At 39.6% G+C, this 12,662-nt stretch overlaps 2 protein-coding genes across 3 annotated transcripts; one reads left to right on the top strand and one right to left on the bottom strand.

Annotated features, from left to right (window-relative positions):
* Positions 1-377: 377 nt before the first annotated feature.
* tfam (transcription factor A, mitochondrial) lies at positions 378-5,763 on the top strand. Its single transcript, XM_055021242.1, has 7 exons — positions 378-738; positions 2,097-2,239; positions 3,794-3,864; positions 4,067-4,216; positions 4,516-4,611; positions 4,928-4,984; positions 5,076-5,763. The coding sequence occupies exons 1-7, from the start codon at positions 656-658 to the stop codon at positions 5,322-5,324; spliced, it is 849 nt and encodes a 282-aa protein (XP_054877217.1). The 5' UTR covers positions 378-655; the 3' UTR covers positions 5,325-5,763.
* Positions 5,764-6,705: 942 nt separating this feature from the next.
* Positions 6,706-12,110, bottom strand: LOC129352310 (DNA-directed RNA polymerase III subunit RPC4-like). 2 transcript variants are annotated; one of them, XM_055021240.1, is made up of 8 exons: positions 11,436-12,110; positions 10,683-10,729; positions 10,452-10,606; positions 10,222-10,346; positions 9,611-9,719; positions 8,401-8,660; positions 7,481-7,633; positions 6,706-7,024 (listed from the first exon to the last, which is right to left on the bottom strand). In XM_055021240.1, exons 1-8 carry the CDS (start codon positions 11,616-11,618, stop codon positions 6,893-6,895), a joined length of 1,164 nt encoding a protein of 387 aa, XP_054877215.1. In that variant the 5' UTR covers positions 11,619-12,110; the 3' UTR covers positions 6,706-6,892. The 2 variants fall into 2 exon arrangements, with proteins under 2 accessions (XP_054877215.1, XP_054877216.1); XM_055021241.1 differs by having other exon boundaries at positions 10,683-10,726.
* Positions 12,111-12,662: the final 552 nt, after the last annotated feature.

Raw genomic sequence — 12,662 nt, 5'->3', positions numbered from 1 at the left:
GCCTGAAATAAATGTACTGAAAACGTTGGTTTGAAAGTAAAACAAAAGTCGGTTGTAAAAAAAAAGAAAAAAAAAAAATACTGTGATTTTTTTTACCATTCTATTATATTCTAATATTCTATTATAATAGAACATTATTATATTCTATTACTAATGAGTGCTGATATGCAGCACTCATTCGACGTGAATATCATGTGTAGAACTGAAGAATCACTGGACAACATTCATTAGCATATTTTTATATATTTATAACTCTTATAAATCTAAGAATAAGAATTATAAATAATAAAAACTTCTGTGACGGACAGCCACATATCCCGGATGTCCACTGCCTGCAGCCCAATGCCTGCTGAATTTAAACACCAGCTGATTGCAGGAATGGGCGCGTCGATTTAAAAAGTCGCTTCTGCCTCTTCCTTCACTCCACTGGATGGCGCTAGAGGGACAGGAAAAGGACAACGGAACAGAAGTATTACCCACAATGCATTGGGCCACAGTGAGAGCGCGCTCATAGTAGTTGATAGGGGAATGGAAGATACACTGTAGCGTATGAAAGAAGTCTAATGCATGGATGTAGCCATATTGCAGTGTCCTTGAACTGTTCATCCTCTACTCCGTTTCTATTCAACATTCTGCTAGGTGTTGGAACACCGACATGGCTCCATATAACCTACTGACGGCCACCGCTAGCCTCATGGCTAGGTCATTCAGTGCATTCTACACAAACACGCCTGCAAGGTAGCGAACAGTATGTTTCTGTTAGACAGGATGTTTGTGCTAAGCTATAGCAATACAGTGTTTACCTTCAGTTTATAGATTCTAACGTATTTGCAAAAGTTTCAACGTCTGCTGCAACTTTTGGTTTTTATCGTTTTTGATGCATCGTCTTGACAGATTATGTCATGATAGATATTTATAATCTAATAACAGTTCTGTCTTAAACTGCTGCATCTGAAAGTGTTTATTGTTAAGGTTTAGAAAAGGAGGAAGCGGCTTTTAGGGTCAGAAGTTCACATCCATTCGTTATGGGCATCCTGCTCTTGTTCAACAGTGGCATGATTAGGCAACTAACTAATCAAGAATATCCACAGAGTTCTCAATTTTCCTTGGATTTTTTTTTAGTTCTTCGGACTGGCTCAAACACGCGGTTGTAAACAATAAATTATAAAAAAAGTCTAATTTTCTTACATAAAATCAGATGAAACTTTCCCTGTCTTAGGTCAATCAAAATACTTTTGATTTGCTAAATGCCACAATATATATGTACATAAAATCTTTCATAAATTTTCTCCAAGTCTACTGCATTTCTAAATCATTTGAAAGCTGGGATGGTGATGTCATGACTTTGTAAGCTTTTGATAGGTTATTTCAAAACCCTTGTGGATGTATTTTTTGCCTGAATATATCATTCTATCTGAGGCTGCAGCACAATATGTCGCAAATATGATTATTGCAATATTAGGGTATGCAATATTTATAGTGCAAATGACTGGTTTGTCTGCAATTATTGGACATCAATAATTGCGGACTAATATATTCCAAGCATTATGAACTTTCATATTTCATGCTAATCTAATATTGAACCTGTGAAGAAAATAGGAAAATGTCTCAACTGATGTCATTAATAATATTTAACAGTGTTGTTGCTAGATTTTCTAATACTGTGCAGCCCTATTTCTTACTGAAGTACAGAGGTGGCAGTATCATGCTGTGGGGAGGGGTTTGTCAGAACCACATGCTGCAGACATCTGTGTTCCAGGCCATCATGAAGTGGTGACACAGCAAACCAACTGTGGTTTTCAGTGGTGATGTTGGAATCAGCTGTTTGGGGAAAAGCTCCTAAGGTTCTTCTCAAGCTGTGTAAATGTGCAGCTCTCCTTCACTGCTCTCCTTTTTGAAAAATCTATCATGACATAATCTGTCAAGACGGTGCATCAAAAACGATAAAAACTAAAAGTTGCAGCAGACGTTGAAATTTTTGCAATCGTTAGAATCTATAAACTGAAGGTAAACACTGTATTGTTATAGTTCAGCACAAACATCATCAAGTCAGCCTGATGTGCAAAATGTGAATGATTGTCTGCTGCTGTTTTCAGATGCACCAGTATTGTCTGCAGTGCAAATATCAACCCAGTGAAATATCTGACCTCGCAGACTAACGGCCCACCAAAGAGACCTCTAAACGGATACATGAGATATGTTGTCCAGCAGAAACCAGCTGTGATCAGTGAAAACCCAGGTAACCAGCAGCTCTGACCTGTAAAGAGGAAAATATCCACATGACATGTTGTACGGGTACGATAATCGATTGGCCCTGATTTTCTTATCTTGGCGCGATCAGTTGATACTATTGTGTAAAACTCGATACTGAGCTTATCTTCCTCCACAAAGACCTGAAAATCAGCCACTACCTATATTATCCTGCCACCCAATGGGGGCGCCAGAGCTCTTGAGCTTGAACTTTGTGACATGAAGAAAAAAATAAAGAAAATGTATTAGTGGACATTTGACCAACTTGACATGATAGATTTTGTTTACATCCAGAGATTTGGTGCTTTGCACAGTGCTGAATAACAAGAAAACGTAACATTTCATCAGAACAAATCAGAAATCCACTCAGATCCATAATATTCCATGAAACAGAGCGCGTACAGTAAGAGTATGTTTACTGTATTCTAGTAACTCGGCTAGACAGCAATAGCCTCTTCTGCTAATCTCCTCTCAAGCTGGGTTTAATAAGTCTTTGCTGGGAGGATTAGATTCATTGATGTCAATCCAGTTTTATTCCAGCTCTGAACTTATAATGGCAGACACTGCAGATCTGAACCGATGTCTGTGTGATTTTTGAGTGTGCAGCTGTTACATAATATCAGCTTTTATTCAAATAAAAACTGTTCGAGCTGTAAGATTAATTGTTTTTTTATTCTGTTGGGATTAATCTGAAGATGTTGGTTTAGATTAAAACTAAACTGACTGAATATGAAGGTTTGTCTCCAACGCCGTGGTCCATGTAAGAGACGTCTAAAAGATTAGTCAGGTCACAATAAAGAACAATCACACTCAGTTCCAGATTCAGAAACTCAACATTTACATAATTATTAAAAACCATGATATTTAGAGAAAATAAAAAAGTTGATTATTAACCTCAGTTTCTAAACTATAATGGATTAAAGTCTGTGTATAGGCGAGTCTGTACGAGATGCAGACTTAGTCCAAGTCAGAGATGATTCTCCTGTGGGGAACTTTGGATTTTCAATTTTGTAAAGTTGAATCTGTCTGTCCAAGCGGTCAAGAGTGTGTGTGTGCGTGTGCGTGTGCGTGCGTGAAAATGACAGACAACCTTCTGATTTTCCCATCAAAGTTTAGAAAAACATCCCAAGATGAAAAATATTCAGTGGACATGACCCCTGATCAGATCTGCAATTGATGTTTAAAATCTTTTGTGCATGTTGTGCTTTTACGTTGTTGCTGCTGGGAGCTGATCATAGTAAGAGCTTAAATTGTCCTGTGGTGGAACATTGTTAAAAACATGGATGTGATATTTAATGACTGAGATGCCAAAGCTGACATGGAATGATGAGGAAACAAAAGAGGTAGAAAATTTTTACAATCATCATTTATGTAGCTTTTGCAAAATTCAGCAATAATATGTCAAACACAAGCCTAAACCGCGTCTGGTCTTTCTCATCCTGTTCTTGACCCTGGATCAATGTGCAGGCCCTGAGAGGAAGAAAAGAGCATGAGACAGATCATGTGATTCTAATCAGTCTGTGTTTCATTGGTTTCCCTTCAGAAATCAAGCTGGTGGATGTAGTCAGGAAACTCGCCCAGCAGTGGAGGATGATGAGCCCAGAGCAGAAACAGGTATTACTAACTCCATTAGGATTTGCTGTAGAGTTCCTGAAATAAAAACCAAACTCTTCAGACTCACTGTGTGTTTAGTGTCAGACTCGTTCTCATGTGTGGCTCCAGGCTTCTACCTGCTGCTGCCTCCATGTGGTAATTAATCATCATGTCAGCCTGCTGAAGCCCCGGCTGTGGACTAAATCTGTTGTCTCTCCTCCAGCCGTTCCAGCAGGCCTCGGTCCAGGCCATGAAGCAGTTCAAGGTGGACCTCCAGAAGTACCAGGCCCAGCTGAGCCCAGCTCAGCTCCAGCAGCAGGTTCTGGAGAAGAGGCAGAGGAGAGCTAAACGAAAGGCCATCAGAAAGAAGAAGGTGAGAAGATGATCATCCGTTTGGCATGCAAGGTTCTTCTGACACAGCCTGGAGGAAAAGTCTGGAATTACATCTCAGGATAAATGTGGAAAAACAAAGCAGATATTTTCAGATTTTAATTCCACCTCCAAAATCTCAGTGATGGTTCCTTCCTTTCATCCTTCCTTCTTTGTGCCCTGCCTTCCATACTGTGTGTGTGTGTGTGTGTGTGTGTGTGTGTGTGTGTGTGTGTGTGTGTGTGTGTGTGTGTGTGTGTGTGTGTGTGTGTGTGTGTGTGTGTGTGTGTGTGTGTGTTTCAGGAGTTGAACATCCTTGGGAAACCCAAACGGTGTCGATCTCCTTTCAACATCTACATGTCGGAGCATTTCCAGGAGGCCAGAGGAAACACCACCCAGGTGAGGTGGGATGACCACACTACGGTCCCCATTCTCTTCCACTTTGTTACGTCACCAACAGCTGACCGGGGAATTCAGTAGTGAGGAACTTTAATCACAAACTTAATGCTCAGGTTCATCCACTCATTTCATGAGAGAGGATAGCTGAGTGGTTCACTCAGCTCCTGAGAACAACCCAATGTGTATAGAAGCAGTCTGCATGACTAACAGCTGGGTTATGTGTACCAGGGTGTACCTTAACTTCTTTACAGTGAAGAATGTAAACTGTAAAAAACTGTGAAATTTACTAAAAAATATATTGTTGTCAATGTTTCAGGCCAAATTGAAGTCGCTGTTGGATGATTGGAGGAATCTGTTCAGCCATCAGAAACAGGTTTGGTTCCTCCACGATTGACATTTTTCTTTGGTTTGCTCACCTGCCGAGTGTATCTGGACCTTCTGCTGATCCTTTTTCCACGTCCCAGGTCTACATCCAGCTGGCTGAGGACGACAAGATCCGCTACAAGAACGAGATCAAGTCATGGGAGGACCACATGGTGGATATCGGCCGTGAAGATCTAGTCCGGGAACTGACCCAGAGGAAAATTAAAAAAACTCAGAGGAAAACAACAAAAAAGAAGACTGCAGCTAAATCGGTGAAGAAGGCCACTCCCACACAGAAGTCAAAAACATCCAGCAAGGCAAAACCGAGTGCTTCAGCTAAAACTGTCTGAAAAGGCTCCGCAAAAAAAGCCTAAGATGTGATTAGAAGTGAGTTCAAACGACTGAAACTAGCTCACCTTTTTTTTGCTTCGTTTCTCTTTTTTTTGGCCACATCACGTTAGAACGGACTCATATTCTTCTTTTACATATACTATCAAATAAACCTCTACCTTTCATAGGTCTATTTTTACATAATGTGAGTTCATTATTTCTGTTGCAGCTCAATCTGAATCATGTCGATTTGATTTTACAGTATTTTCTCCTTCAAACTAGCATCTGTGGTGATAGTAAGACTGGAAGGTGTTTTTTTTTAGAGACATTTAGAGACAGTTGTCTTGTGTGCTTTGACTGTCTCTGTCCAAAAGCAAGTCCTCTGAAGTATAGTATTACTGGAAAGACTGACCCTTGATGAGATATTCTGTATTTGTTACAAAAAGAAAATGAAAACCATCAGTGTCTGTTGTTTTTCTAATAAGAGTTAGGGATATGGTGGATCCTGACTGCTGTCTACATTTGTTGCTGCATCTGAAGGCAGTAATATGGATGTCATGTAAAGACTGTATGAACATTTTTACAATAGTATGTTCTCTTTAGCAATGAATTTAATACTTAGTCACAATAACTCAAGGAACTTTATAGTGATGACATCATGTTGTGGGGAACATTTGGACCTAACCTGGTCAGTGCCTTGTTGTGCAATTCTGCTCATTTCAATTCTTGCTTCACTGCCCAGGCTGAATTTTCTCCCATTTACTTGGATTCCTTCAGGACAGCCAGCAAACAGAAGGGGACGTTGTGAATTCTGCTCTGTTTTAAAATTGTAGTCTGCTGGTAGTTTTAGCGACGGCAGCAGAGGAAGTGAAGGAAGCCGTTCAGTCCGTGTTGGTCAGACTTCCCGAATATTAACATTAACAGTCGCTTCATTTGGATCAGTTCTTCTCTCTTCATAGTGAAGGATGGTTGTTTACAGCACAAGGACTTTTCTCTTAGCTTTTCAGTGTTGAACTGGTTCATTATATACATCATGGACAAACTAGTAATTGGGTAAAATTAAAACTTCACTCGTCCAGGAAGCAATCGTTTCTCAGATGCTCTGGATGAAGCAAATAGGCAGAACAAGGGGCTGTTTTTTTTTTTTACCAGGCAACTTTGGGCCAATTGACACCAAATCTCTGGGGAATGTTTCTGACATCTTGTTGAATAAACACTAAAGAACTAGAACTGTTCTGGAGGCAAGGAGGGTGTCCAACCTGAAACTAGCATGGTGCATTTCACATGTGTCAAACTCAAGGTTTGAAAGCTTGATTAGGCTCAAAATATAATCAAGTGTGACAACCCCGGTGTAATTGGTGGAACTAATTGTAGAGGGAATATTCAGAACTCACCTCGAGCTCAGAATGAATCTCATTTATTAGTCTCAAAAACAACATTTTTTTTAGATTAAATACGTTTACAGATTTCTCACAGTGAAAGTAGAAAAATAAGTCATCTTTATGAAAACAATGCTTTTTCAGTAACAAATCCTGAACTGTCATTTTAGTCCAATAGTCCAGAAGTTCACAGTCTGCAGACGTGAGCCTCATGGCTGCTCTGCATCCGCCTGCCTCAACAAGGACTGGAAGTCAGGAGACAAAACCAGCTTGTGACGGACGTTTCCCAGCACCGTCATGTTCCCAGTTCTCCCACCGGACAGACGGACCGACACCAGTTGCTGAAAGATAAAAAAGAAGCATCATTCCTGTCAGAGATGATGGGAATGGAAGTTCCCATCACCAGCTCTTCTCCTGAAACACTGAGCTCCTGCAGCAATGAGAAGAAGCCTGGTCTAGAAAACACTGAATATTACTGAAATAATCAGAATACTAAAATATTATGGCAAACAGAAGGAAAGGTGTGGGAGCATTTTACATTTTCATGACAATGTAAACATTTTTGCAGAGTGAGGAGCAACAACATCTCACAAGAACCACGTTTCGATTTAGCCAACTAAACCTAGATGATAAATGACTATAAATGATTTAATTTCAAACAAAATAAAGTGATCTTTTAGTCCAAAGACCGACACGGAAAATAAATTCAAATGTGCTTTAATAACTAACTCTGTTCCAATATGTCGATCCAACATATTGGAATAATTTTGACATCCACTGGGAACAGAAACACTGACCTGCAGGAAGGAAAATGCAGCTCCTTCTGACACATCCAGGATGACGTCACCCAGCTTTAGCTCCACCTTTCCTGACTTCCTGATTTGCAGTTTCCCCAAAAATCCCTCAGGGAATTCTGAGAGGACAAGGGAGCCGTCCATGTTGCCGGATTCCTGGAGAAAGACGGGAATATGAGTGGACCAGGTGTCATGACTACCACCTTTCAGGTTTCTGCATATTTTATTTCCATTTTTGAATTACAGGCTTTTACAAACATCTCTGTTGTTTAAAGTCAATGTAAAATAAAAACATTTATTATGGCAGAGGCAGAGTGAGACTAAAATATGGGAAAGAAATAAGAAGAGAACTCCTTCAGTGTAGTCATGGTAACCTGGTGTCCTCTCAGTAGTCTGCTTCCTTGTCTCTCATGTTGTGAGGACAGCCTGATCTAGGTAGAGCCCCTCCTTTATGATTCTTTTTTCTATTTTATTTAACTGTGGTTATTTTAAAGAAATCATTTTCACTTACAGTTTGTTGGGGTTTTTATTTTATTTTTTTGTGATAAAAAAACAAATTATGGTGATCTAAGCTGATTTTTAAAACCATATGTATGTATATGATGTGTTTCCTAATCATGTCCAACCCACTGCTGATCAGTGATGAGCTCAACTTCAAACCTCATGACAAAAGGCTGTGATTACTTACAGTATATGTGGTACATTTTGTTTTGTAGAAATTTAAATAAATTTCTACAAAACATTTATACTTTGCTATTATGGAAATGAGTTAAAACCATTGTTTTAATAAAGTTGTAATAATAAAATGAAAATCTGAAACAGTGAGAAAACTGTCAGATTTGAACCAGCTGAACAAGCCTATACTTTTAGCTGATCAAGTATTATTGGAAAGCGTCGTGGCAGAAAGTGCAGTTTTCACTCACTTGCTGTGCTGACTTTGCGTCTGTTTTTGAAGGTTTCCCTGTCGACCCTCCATGATGAAGGCCTGCTTTAGGTGCAGAGTGTCTGCCAGGAAGACAGTCTGGAAACTGCATGAAGAACAGCTCTTCTCCTCCTGAAACACTGAGCTCCTGCAGCATCTTCACCAGAGACAACTGCTCCGATTTCTGCCAGTCAGTCAAGAGGCCTGCTTTTCCATCGGCACCACAGTGTGGCGCTGTTAAGACCGGGAGGTCGACTTGACCTGTTGAGAAAATGTAATGCATCATTGTGAGCAGCAGCTAAGGAGATGAAGCTTTGGAGTCACATTTTATGACACACCCTGTTCTTCTTCTCCCAACACAAAGCTTTAAATTATTAACAACAAAACTCCTTTATCGCTGTAGTATGTAACATTTATAAACAATATGTTTTTTTCTTACATATTTGTTAAAGCTTTCACCAATATGAGACAGATAATCTGTGAAAACATTGAGCTCCTCTCCCTCCCAGTGGTCCTACTGCCATCTGCAGAAATACAGCACTCTTTGAGAAACAACCAATCAGAACAGCTAAATTCCCACAGCGGATCTTAATATTAAATTAATGCTCAGGCTAGTTAGCATGGGCACTGACAACGGTGAAAATGCAGTTTTCCTTGAATGGTAAGTTGTTCCATTCCCATTGGTACACTGAACAGTGTGTACACAAGTATGACTGACAGCGTGAAGACCCTCCAGGCTCTGATTGGTTGTTTTCTGACCAATGCTAGCTGCACTTCTGCAGTAGCACTGGAAGAAGGCAGAAGAGCTTGAATTTTTTCGCAGAATATCTCTCATGTTAAACTGTCATGATATGGTGACAGTTTTAACAAATATATAAAAATGATATTGTTTATGACAGCTACGTACTGGAGCTTTAAGATCATGATATTCTGTTCAATTCGAATGAAAAACAAAGTAACTGATTAAAACACAAAAGCTATAAAAAGCTACAATAACTTGCTGTGAATGGCCATAATCTAACACTTAGTTCATGCAAACACTTCATTTTAAATTGAGTCTGATAAACCTGGAGAAAACAAAACTGAGTCGCAAAGCTTTTGCTGTTATTTATTTGTAGAGAACCGCCTGAAAGCTGAAAGACTGAAGACAGGAAGTAAAAAGGAAGCAGAGTGGACAAGTAGAAGCAGTGATACCCAGGCTGATCTCTTACGTGTCGCGGTGGATGACCTGGGGCGCCTGGAGACGCTGCTGGACTGATAAAGAGGCAGGGCGATGGGGTTCAGGTGGGCGTCATTCCTCAACTCTGGATCAACTATGAACTGCAGGAGTAGCAAACACACAGAGTTAGAACCAGAGAATATCTTTGCTTTTACTCTGAAGAGTCCTGAGACAACCTTTACTGTGTCCAATGCAGCGCGACTGATCCAACGGGTTAAGCTGTTTTTTTAATGCCTGCAATAACAAAAACAACTGACTTAACAATACAGATGGATGTTACAACTGGGCTTGGTTTGAAAGTTGGATCACTTCTCTCCGTTACTACATAAAATTATCATTTATAACCAGCTTTTTGACTGATATTAAAATTAGTTTAGTGATCAAAAACGTGGTACAAAAAGAGGATAAAAAAAACAGAAATCTTTCAGGTGCTTTTCACTGCCCCTTCCAAAGCCAGAGGTACACATGTTGTTTTAAGTCACATGTAGCCTGTGACCTAAAAAAATGAAAAAATAATTTTTCATTTTTCTCAGGAAAAATGATTTGAAGTAACGTGTGAATAAATCCTAATGGGCGTACAAAGCTGCATCAGGAATCACTCACGTCGTCTCGCTGTAGTTTACTGAGAAGATGATCTTCATCCTCCATCGAATTCCTCCCTTCTTTTTTCACGGGTCTGCAAACAGGAGATGTGGAGGAGCTCTGCAGGCCTCTGGCACCATGCCGGCCTGGAGGGAGAAGGACGACATCAACCCGGAGTTCATCAAGTCCAAGTGTGCTCATGTGCCACTGAGAATGACAGGAGAGGCTGAGAGAAGACAGAGGAGGCCCACCTGTTCTGTAATTTGAGACGCCAGGACATTGCTCAAAGATGGAGTGGGACTGGATGACCTGAGGTCTCGCTTTCCTCCCACCTCTGCTCTCTTTTCTCTTCGCATCCCTCTCTCTTTTTTCCTTTTTGGGAGCCGCTGGGTTTTCTGTTTGTAGCCTGAGGAAGGTAGCTGGATCACAGACGGGCTCTTGCAAAAACATGCAGTGTTTATTTCAGTTTAACAGTCACTCACTCATCTTTCGGTTTTCTCACAGCGTGGACGTTAGGCTCCCATGTCTTCTACAGAGCAGAGAAACAGAATAAATAGGATATATCGTAAATATTTGTATTGATGGGAAAAAAAAAGAAATGTTGCATACATATTAGTTTAGCTTAGACAAATACAAATGAACTTGGCTCAGATTAACTTATTTGTACAGTGAACAAAAACAAAAAACAAAGATATGTAAGCAGAGGGTTTTTCCAACAGCCGCACATGCTGTATCATAAAAAATTGTTTATCATAAGACTTTTTGATTTATAATTTTCAGAATAAATTTCAGTTATTGATGGTAAATAATAAAACAATACTGACAGTACATTTGGAAATGCTACTTTTGCAAAAAAAAAATAAATAAAAAAATCAGTAAGTTTGGGTTTGACAAGGAGGTCATGGGTTCTATTCCTGGCCTGAAGAGTTTCTGCATGGAGTTAGCAGGGTGCAAGAAAATGCATGGATATTAGTAAAAAAAAATAATACGGTTACTGTGTGGAGCTTAGTGATATAAATCACACTTCTTTCAGAAGAAGCCCATCTCAACTGAGTGTTTTTTATTGGTGTATTTAAAAAAAACTTAATCAGCAGCTCTTTAAATAATTTAACAGGATTGGCTTTATTGTGTGTTATCATAATTATACCGTTATAATTAATAATTACATCATAAGTGCTTTACATTATTCGTGTGATTCTCGTGTTTCAGCAAACTGTCTAAAAAGCGGCCCCTACCTTTGTCTTCCTGAAGGCGCCCCCTAGCGTCAGGTCCCTGGTTCTGAGCGATGACAATCTGCCCCGCTGACCAGTTGAACTCAGGCCCCAGACTCGGCTCTGCTCGGCGCCTCCAGTCCGCTCTGGCCCGCTTCTAAAGCCGGAGCAGCTCGGGACGCCGGCTGGATTCCCCGAATCGCTCATTTCTAGAAGCAGTTTGTTTCTCTCCTTCAGGTCTGGCTGATATGACAGACCTCAGGTTTCTCTATTCACTCAGTGTATAAACACATTATTACACTGAGTTCTGTAAAGGCGAATCCAAGCAAACTTCGTCCTCCATATCACCTTCTTATCTTATCCTGTCCCGGAAATGAATGTATTGGCATCAGATTCAGCTTCTACATCAATATGCCAAACATTTCCAGAACAGCATTAGCATCTGTATTTTAGCTTCAGTCTTTATTTCTCCAGAAAAATGAAGTTATTTTTGATTTAAAATGGTAGTTTTCAAGAAGCTTCGACTACGGGAAGGAAGCATACAAAAAAAATTAAAATACTTTCAATTTGCTTTTGTCCCTGGCTTTGAAATGGCGTCGATCGTTTCTTTCCAAGGTTGATTCTTCTCACTGCTGTGTTCACTGATCGCTCTCAACAGCACACAGTGGTAAACCGCTTCTTCTTCTTCTTCGTCTTCTTCTTCTTCTTCTTTGTAGTTTTCTTCTTCTGCTGCTATTTGTTCTGGCGGTAACGGACATGTTGTGAATAACCGCCCCCGTTTGATAAAGGATAATTTTACTTTACAGTTTGTAGGACGATGCTCCGTGTACATATTGATGATTTTTTCAATCAGAATCCAGAAATGACAAAAAAAAGAAGTAATTATTTATTTTTGTCTTAAAATACAAATTGTGAAATTCAAATATGAATATTTATCGTTTGTGTGGCTAAAAAGCCGTGATGGAAATTTTATGTTTGGTTTCTTTTTCGTTTCATATATAAAACATTAAAAACAGAAAATAATTTCCTTCAGAAAAACAAAAATAATCATATTTTCATCATTGTAAAACCAGAAGCCTAATTTTGTGACTGACGTATATTGTGACTCTGGGGGGCGCTGTTTTTCCCTTTAGACGCCTTGGTTTAAGCAGAAGATGCAGTAAACTGATAGAAGTGGGACTGAAAATGTTATCTAAAGAATGTGAAGGATTTTAAATACCTACCGAAAGAATCGTAATAAATACGATTGAT

Source organism: Poeciliopsis prolifica, unplaced genomic scaffold, assembly GCF_027474105.1.
Source record: "Poeciliopsis prolifica strain line A6 unplaced genomic scaffold, Auburn_PproV2 SCAFFOLD074, whole genome shotgun sequence".
In the NCBI taxonomy this organism is placed as follows: Eukaryota; Metazoa; Chordata; class Actinopteri; order Cyprinodontiformes; family Poeciliidae; genus Poeciliopsis; species Poeciliopsis prolifica.
Note: the sequence above shows the minus strand (reverse complement) of the source record. Positions and strands in the feature narration are given on the sequence as shown.